Genomic DNA, 9,430 nt, shown 5'->3' on the forward strand with positions numbered 1-9,430 from the left:
GAGAATAAAGAGACAGTACCTCAGGGTTGGTTAGTATGGTTTCTTTCCAAATCACCTTCAACTTCCCTTTTATTAATTGGTGGGTTGACCTGTAAGTGAATGTTCATAAAAGAAAACCCTAACAGAGCTTTGTCTTTCTTTTCATTCCCCCTTTTAGGGACGACCATTGTCATACAAAACATTTTTGATATGGGTCTTAATAAGCATCTATCAAGGTAAGAAATCAGCTTCTGCTTATGCCTTTACAAGTTTTGATGAGTACAGAATATCTAATTGTTTATACTGTGAGAAGCTAAGGAAGTGAATTTAGCAATGGATCCTTAGGTTATTGAATCAATATTTTTTTGTTTGTTTGTTTCAGAAAATTTGGGTAGCATTCCCAAAGCAAAAAACAATTTAAAGCTAAATACTGGCAGCAACTGATCAACAATGTCATAGTGGTGTGATGTCGAAGTTCAAAGCATTGTGCCCTTTTCCATCGGGACAACCCTTTGTGATTTTGTGAAAGTTCCTTTTGGTGCTGTAATTGTTCCATCTGTATAGTACAGCCAAACTACTATAAGAAAGTTTTCTCTAAAACTCTACTCTAAGAGACTCTTCCTTTGTTTTGAAAAAGGTTCCCAAATGTATGGGTTATGCTGGTTAGTCAGTATGACTGTGGGAATCTGTGGGTTAGTGTATGTTATCTAAACCCTGTTTATTAGTAGTGGCAATAGTTCTGGTTACTTCATAGCCATTTGTAATTAAGGATTAGAGTAGAGCTCAAGGTCTTGATCATATCACATACACTCTATTTAGCCTGCTAAGAGAGTTGAGCAAATGCCTTAATTACAATGCATCCATTTTACAAAAGTGGATGTGGTGATTGGGTATATGACTCTAAGCAGTCCTTTTCTTTCAATTTCTTTTTTTTTAAATTAAGTAACTTCAAACTCCAATACTTTAACTGTTAACCAGGGAATCATGGAAAACGTGTACATAATGCTGAGCTATAAAGCTAAAAATGGTAACATGATCCTGCGACAAAATTTCTTGTTTTCCAAAACTCCTTTATCAACAACAGTCAGCATAAATGTGCCAAAATAAGCAGCTAGTTCTTACTGATTTAAATGATGTTACCATCCTCTGTAGGGAGTGAAGCCAAGAATACAAAAGCTCTCTTAGCATTATCTTCTGAAATCTAATACAGTAGAACCCTTTGACAGGGCTAACGGTCTTCTGTTGCTGTATAAATATGATGGCAAAGCCAAGGCATTTATAGAAAACTCACAAGTGGTGGAAAGCTACAGCCAGAGGGTGATGCATTGAGGGAAAGATTTATCCTTGAGCTAAGACCACTATCTCATTACAATATTTGGTTAAAGTGACTTCACTTCTGATGTGCTAAATAACTAAAAAACATCAGGCCAAACAATTGGACTAGTTGCTAGCAGAGATGAGCCTAACCAAAAACTTGAGCAGCCCTAAATTTTGGAAAGTTCACAGCTGGATTTGAACTCTGTGGCTCGAGCTCTAGTCACTTGCAGGTTTTCCCTTCCGAAACTAGCCTAGCGTGATGGATGTTGGTGCGGATTACTCATGCTGCTAACATGAGTTATTTATGCAGGTGGCTGTGCAGGGTGTTTTGAGCATTCCCTGGCTTATGGCTAGAATAGAAGCACACAACAATACACCATTAATGGTGTGCTTTAATGTGCCCTTCTTTTAGGGGAAAGTGTCAAGGGGAGAGAACTTGGCCAAAGTAGTGCAAAAGAGAAGCTAACTTGTATCAACTGAGCTTCACAACACCTTTCTTCCATCTGGGCACTAAGGCAATGCAGTGGGGTTTAGAAGTATTTGATATCTTTAAGGTTCTGAGTAGTGACCAGCTGCTTTTCTGGAAGGGTAGAGTTTCGTGATGCTGGAAGTCACCAGCTGCCAAAATAGTGTGCGTTAATTTCCTATTTCCATGTGTCTAAGAGTATGATAGACTATCGTAAAAGTCTGGGCACCTCTGCAGTAACTTTTCCTCGTCTTATCAGTTGTCTCCTAAATAGTAACTGAGTCATTGTCATTACTTTTAACAGGTTTCATGACTATGTTTCAGCCTTTCCAAGACCTGGCAGTGGGTTTTAGAGCTTCAGCTGGTGTTTAAAAAATATCCAAATTGTTCTACTCTTTTGCAGGTAGCATCATTATGTACGGAGCACTCCTCCTCTTTGAATCTGAATTTGTCCACATTGTCGCCATTTCCTTCACATCGTTGATTCTCACCGAGTTGCTGATGGTAGCATTGACAATCCAGACGTGGCACTGGCTCATGATAGTGGCTGAGCTGCTTAGTCTCTCCTGCTACATAGCTTCCCTGGTCTTCTTACATGAGTTTATTGGTAAGGTTAAATGCCTTTTTTCACCAACCAGTTGCTTCATGACCTGGATAGTAACAGGACTGTAAGGACATGAACTCAATTTAAAGGCTGTTGAGGAGGTTAACATGATTATAATGACAGTGGTTCTGACCAGAACAAGCTTTCTTTGATTTTTAAGGGTATTTTATGGTTCCTTCTCATAGCAAAACACTAGAGGAGAAAAAGGTAAGGTAGTCAGTAAGCTTTGTGCTGCTCAGTGAATCTCATCCTTGCTTTCAGAGCTCCACTGCATATCACTTGTCATGTGCAATAGCGGTTTTTTATTTCCATGTGGGAACTGAACTTGAAACTAAAAATGTTATCCTCTCTTGTTGGCTTGAAAAATGCCATCTTCTAACTGGATGAAGTAAAGTTACCCAATTCTATCTCCTTCAATGGGGGCTCTTCTCTTGTGTTTTTTGTTGTTGTTTTGTTTGCCTTTTTTAAAAATTTACCTGGAAGACAGCTAATCATTTTAGTTCCCCTGGCTAAAGGGAAAAAGGCGAGGAATTCTAAATTTCCAGATTTACTCTGGTAGTTGTCTATTTGCAAGTATCAGGTCCATACGGTTTGATCTAGGGTTTGTTCAGGAAGCCACAAGATGTCACTACTTCTTCCATAAACTCTTTGCGTCCTCTGAAGACAATGAGGATAACTTCCCAATGGGCTAGATCTGTGTGTCATGAATATGGGTATACCAGCTCTATTTTGAACAACACTTCAGCTATTTTTGTAATGCTTCTGAGATATCGTGACTGAGTTAAGAGATGTATTTGCTGGACTACCAGCCACGTAGCAGAGGGCAAGTCCCAGAATACAAATAGTCCATTTAAAGGAAGCTCAGTATTGCCAGCAGATGGATAGCCCAGTTTCAGATGGGGAATATATGTGTGCTTGCCTGTGATGGGTTACATGCCCTGCTGGAATCCTACAGGGAATGTGTTATACAGAAAGCTGAATCTTCTGTGAAGGAGAAGGGCAGAAAAGTGAGGAACCGGGGACTGCAGGAGCTTTGAAATTCTGTGCGTGGGGAGAAGGTGAGGCTGTTTAAGCTGCGTTGTTAGATTGTATTGCTTTTCTGTACCTCTTCCCAGAATATGCTTGCTTCCCTTCTTTCTTGACTCTGTGCTCTTCTCTTTTTACAGATGTTTACTTCATTGCAACTTTGTCATTCTTGTGGAAAGTCACCGTCATCACTCTGGTGAGCTGCCTTCCCCTCTACGTCCTGAAGTACCTGAGGCGAAGGTTTTCTCCCCCAAGCTATTCAAAGCTCACATCTTAGGGCTGCTTTTCTTGCACACCAGAGACGAATATTGCACATGGCTGAGAGACAAAAATCATGTAGTTGTTACTATAATGAATACGTCTGATATTTGCATAAGGATCATGTAGTAATCTCTATTACATGCTGCTTTATTGAAAAAGACTTCACAACTACTACAAACGGAAACCTAACGATACAAGGGAAGTATTTTTTGAGGGTGGAGGCACTTGTTAGTTCATCCACTTTTTGTCACTTTTGTTCAACTTAACTGGGGTCAAATGCATGCAACTGCAATGATGATTGGTTCCTCATGCGTGGTTAAAAGTACCAAAAGCTGCTAACTGACCTTGGAATATATGTTTGACAATTTTTAAGTTACTTTTAAAAATATCTGTGGTGTTCCTTGCATTGTGTAACGTAGTTTTATTATTTATTTTTTTGATTCAAGTAGGTACATTCTTTTTACATCTTGGAAATCCCTTAATGTAGGTGATGCACTATACTGCTGACAGCTGATTCCTGATTTATGGCATGCTGTTCCCATAACGGGGCTCCAGCACGTCGAATCTACACACACTGGAGAATCTGAGCATGTCTGAGATTTTCCTTCAGATGAAATGTGGTCACCCTAGTGATTTTGGTGGTATCCAGCCATGGATAAATACAGAGAAATGTAATCTAAAATGAAGAAATTCAGTTCTGTTTAGTTCTTGTGCTTCCTGTTAAAAGGAGCTGGTGACATAATAACTTTACTCTGTATTTATTTGTATAGGAGAAAATTATCTAAACTAAAGCAAATCGTCTTTGGAAAAGAAATTTGCACTTGATCAGACTTGAAATGTGTTGACAACGTGAGGAGAGACTTGTACTGTTCCGCAGACAATGTGGCAGACATGTCTTGAATCCTTGGAGACTGAAAGGAAAGGTCACAAAGCTGCTACTCCTTACAACTATACAAAATCTGTTTCCTGTTAGGGTGAAACAGTGAAGATGAGCTGCAAATAAGCTGAGGCACTCCTAGGTGGATGTCATTCTTGACACCCTCCCTGCAGAGGCAGTTTTTGAGAACCTTGCACTTGCGTTGCTCTAAAACCAAAACTTGAATTGGAAGCAGGAGCAGGGTCTATACAAAGGTATTAGGCTCATGTGCAGAGCAAAATACTTGTTTTTAATTTTCAAAAACTCAATTAGTTTTGTTTTCCTAATAAGCATTGATCCCCATTATAACACAGTGAGGAGGGCAACACGGGCACAGGCTGTTCAGGAGAATGACAGGGTTGCAGGAACCGTTCACCATTGGATCTGTGCATCGAGCATGGCTGAGCTTCTATAGTGGCAGCCATCCTCATCTAATGGCTGTTTAGTCTGTGATAAATTAGTTGCTTGCTGTCTTGTTCCCACATCATAAAAACCACTGTCGTGGCGGGCACAGCCTGGCGCCGTTGCTGGTCAGCTGCACAGAGGGACAGGGAACGGCAGAGCCCAGAGCCTGAACTCCCTCTTGTCTCTTGAGGCAGCCCCTCCATGTCTAGGCAACAGCGCTGGTGTGAGGAGCAGAAGCTCCCTGGTTGCCTCTGTGCCATACTGAACCCCTTTAATGGACTGCCAACTTCTGTTGCCATTGCTACAGACACTGTCGCAAGCAGCACAGTGCTGCATGAAAAGCTCTGGTGTGAAAATCAGTGGAAAATCCGAGTGTTATTTTAAAGGGAGAGCTGGAGTCTGCATTGATCCATAACGGTGCATCTTGGATTTTCAGATCTAAGATTGCCGTGGCTTATGCGGTTGATTTTTGGTAATTTCTCTGAGGAATGCTTTGGACAACCTGACCTGCCTTCCTTGTTCTCAGTTACTGAGAGGAAATACGAAAGAGAGGAAGCAAGTTCCAAAAGCTATATAGAGAAATTCATAATGCATGTAGCTTGGGGTGAGAGGAAGGTGCAAGTCCATATGGCCATGTCATTAGTTCATGTGGGGGAAACCCTCGTAATTTAGGAAGTTATGTTTCAAAATCCTTCAGGAATAAGAACAGCCAACACCCTTTAATCTAAGACAATGTTTTTTTCTTTTGTGCCAGTCTTCTGATTAGGCACTTGTCCAAAATCCTAATACATGGCAACCACCTTTAGAAACAACCTACTGACCAAGGAAACGTAGCTAATTCTTAGCAGTCACCTTTTAATAATAATTTGTAAATTTGCCTTTCATTCTCTTCTAAATTTTTCCTAAAAATAGTAATAATATATATTCCTACTCCTTTGACATGCATGTTCATATTGGGTAAGGGCTTCAAAGTCCTATACTTCTCATTGATTTGTCTCAAAGAAGAAAAGCAGTGCCTGAACAGCCCTATATTGGAACAGTTGGGCTAGCAGCCTTTTGTGAATTATGGCCGAAAGGTACCTCATATTGTCTTTATTGTGACTCGCTACAGTTCCTGAATAGTGTCAGACATGCAGCTGTTCTGGAGTCCCCAGTCAACATTTGATTTAAATAGGTTTAAAGACAAGAATCAATATTTTTTTTTGGCAGCTTCTCGTGACTGAGAAGTCAAGTACCTCTTGTCTTTTGGAAAATACATCATGGTACACATCTTTGTAAAATCCCTGTCCCTATCTAGTGTGTATTAGTAGTTCAATGTCCTGCAAGAATAACAGTGCCATGCTACTGTATGTAAATATTTGAGACGTATGTATGGTAAAATTCACTGTTTCCTGAAGTCAATACAGTTTACACTGAGTGGACCATATTCGCAAAATATTAGCTTACACCAAGAAAGGGAGTGAATTGTGATTTCAGTAATATTTATTGAATCATAACTTTAATAACGAATGCGTATTTAGTGGTATTGAGACTAATCTGTAGCTGTGTCCTGGGGTGGGGATTATGTTTCTTTGCAGCTAGTTTTTTTGCACAAGATTGTAAATCCAGAAGTAATTTGTCTCTGAGTATACACTGCATTTTTTAAAGCAATCAGAAAATTAAAACTGCCATCTAACAAACAGCAGGAGAGAGGAATGATTGTTGTATTTTTCAAGTTTAGCACTTTGTCTGAAATCTATTTCTCTTAAGTTATTTAAAAATGTTTTTAAAAGCAAAGTTTAATACATATGTTCATACTTACTGTACATCTGAATAAATGTATTCTCTGCTGGAAATTTAAATTAATCTTTTTCATCTAGTACGCTCATCATTTGTGCTTACTGAGAGTGAAGCATTGTTTTCTTGTATGTAGTATCTTGTTTGTAGATTGTGTTCTTTTTGTTCCTTTTTTGTTGTTGTTGTTCTGGTTTAACGTACTGCAGCAGTTCGTATGACTTGTGAGCTTTGGGACTGCGCTACAAGTGATGCTGTAGGATAGCAGTGTGTGTCTTGGTGTGTTCTTGTTTCTCCTGGCTGCTGTAGGGAAGCCTGTGCTCTGTGATGTGCTGCTTTGGTGGTTAGTTACGTGCAGATTTTGTGATATGCACTGTTCTCTTCTTGCATCACTGCAGTAATTCCAGGTGCATAACAACCTCTTTTTTTTTTTTCCTTTTCTTTTCTTTTACTCTTGGATATGTTTCCTCTGTAGGGTTTGCCGTATTTCTCTTTGCAAACACTTGCTTTGTTCAGCTCATACTGCAATTGAAATGCAACATTCTCTGTTTGGCAGCTTAAATCTGTGCAGGGTCTTATCAGAACTGGACTGGGGAGTGATGAGTGGCATCCCTGGTGTCCCCTCAGAGTTGAGAGTTACATGCTGAGAGGTACAGCTGTGGTCAGACCAAACTGAGTAGCACCAAAGGTGTTTTTCTGCAGTCTGCTGAACTATCACAATTAAATACTGTGACAAACTCTCTTGCTCTCTGCAACTCTTGACGGAAATTTTGCTGTGGATGGGCTGTTTGTCAGGGAGCCCTGGTGAGTTAGACATGTGAATCCCTAAAGCTTGTATTCTGGCTTTATCTTTTAAAGAGAGCATCTGCATTGTCAGATGCATCATAAATCCTTAGTTTGCATAGGCAGTACTCTGAATCAGGTACGTGAACTAGATTGCATGCAGCTCACCATCACACATTCTTTGTGCACAGCTGTTCAGATGGGGATTGACTCATCTCCACAGTTGCATAGCTAGGGCCAGCTGAGTGCCCTCTAGAATCGTCAGTGTGAGCAGGATGGGCTCTTTTTATTTTTATTTATTATTAGTTATTTCAAAGTTAATAAACTCTGATTTGCACGAAATCCTGGGTTCTACAGCTTTGCCAATATGGTCCATTACTACTGCCTACTACAACTTGTGTACTTATATGCCTTTGAGAACATTTTTAATTGTTAAAACTTGTTAAAAATTAATGTTAATTTAATTTAATTTTTAATTGGGGAAATGGATTCTGTTGTCAAAAGGATATTTACTGTGATGCTGATGTTTTGTACTTGTCATCTACTTAAACAACATGTAAATACTCTTGATTCAAGAGAAATATGAATGCAAATTATTTATTGTTCTGTGGAGTTATGTTGCAGATGTGTAAGAACTTAAAAGGGAATGTTGTAAAACAAGGTGGAAAAATAAATTTTATGCAACTTCTCTATTTCATCCATATATGCCAGGTATGATGCACCTGAGTTAGTCCTGCATTGATCAGTCCAAGATGTGTTTTGACAGAATTAAGTGTAGAGATTAAGCTAAATTGTGGCCCTTTAATGTGGCTACATGGGAAAGGCACATGAGAAATGATCAGTGCTCCCTGCTGATCAGTGTAGACCTGCTTTATTAGTTTTTGCTATAAACAGTTTGCTAGCAGTCTTCACAGGAAGCTTAAAGTGTATCGGAGATGGCAGCTTTTGCTGTCCCTCGCTTTACCAGTGGCTTCTTGCAAGACTGCAGCTTCATGCAGGATTGCTTTCTGCAAGCTGTCTAAGCTTTGTATCGCAATGTAAAGGTATTCATCAGCCCTGGGGAGCGTAGGAGCGGCTGCAGGTGCCACCTGTGCTACAACAAGGTGGAAATTTGGGTGCCACTGCACTCCTGGCCCAGGCAGCCCCGGGTGCCTGCCTGTTTGAAAAGCCATTTTCAGGAGACCCGGCTCGTTTGGGAAGACTCTGGTCAAGTTAGCCTCAAGAGTTTTTTAAGCTGGTGTAACCCCAGTGAGGGAGAAGATGGTTGGTACTGGTGATTCCCGCTGGTGTGAATTAGGAGGCGCGGGCCTTTCATTTGAAACATGTATGTGCTGCTCTTGGAAAAGCAGTGACGCAACAGCAGTAGGAGCAGCTATTTTTGGCATGTTCTCATCACTCGAACGTTTGATTAAGGAACTCGCTCTGCACACAGCAGTCACACATAGAGTTGGCTGCCGCGTTTGTGTCAGAAATGAAGGGAGAGGAAGGAATTTAATGCTGAATATTCTCTGCAGAGGAAGCTGCAATAACATTAAGGACACAATGCAGTGTTTTTCTACCAAAATGTGATAGAACTATAAACACTCTCAAATAAAAATGAAAAATAGAATTAGATAAAGTAAATCCATAACTTGGGAGATTATTTAACTCAAGCAGTGATTAAAAACTATTCCCTCAGAATCCTAAATATATATTAAAAAGCTTTTCTTTTAGATTCTATAGGAGACAGATGCCAGCATATTAACCTCTCTCATGATTGACATTCTTTTGTGTAAGATAGTTAATGCAAATGTTAAATATGCAGTTTTTTTGTGATGTTTGCACACATCAAATGAACGCTGTGGACTCCAGAAATTACAGTAACAGACTTCACTCCCAAGTGTTACCAATTTCCCACTCC

The 9,430-nt window shown here is 39.9% G+C and overlaps 1 protein-coding gene across 1 annotated transcript in view; it reads left to right on the top strand.

Annotated features, from left to right (window-relative positions):
- ATP9A (ATPase phospholipid transporting 9A (putative)) overlaps positions 1-9,112 on the top strand; it is a 62,594-nt gene extending 53,482 nt beyond the window's left edge. The window contains exons 26-28 of the mRNA XM_035548342.2: positions 158-215; positions 2,166-2,369; positions 3,533-9,112. Coding sequence (XP_035404235.1) covers positions 158-215; positions 2,166-2,369; positions 3,533-3,669 — 399 coding nt within the window. The 3' untranslated portion in view covers positions 3,670-9,112. The remainder of the gene's footprint in view (positions 1-157; positions 216-2,165; positions 2,370-3,532) is intronic.
- The last annotated feature ends 318 nt before the right edge of the window (positions 9,113-9,430 follow it).

The sequence above is a fragment of the Cygnus atratus genome, chromosome 16, assembly GCF_013377495.2.
Source record: "Cygnus atratus isolate AKBS03 ecotype Queensland, Australia chromosome 16, CAtr_DNAZoo_HiC_assembly, whole genome shotgun sequence".
Lineage (NCBI taxonomy): Eukaryota > Metazoa > Chordata > Aves > Anseriformes > Anatidae > Cygnus > Cygnus atratus.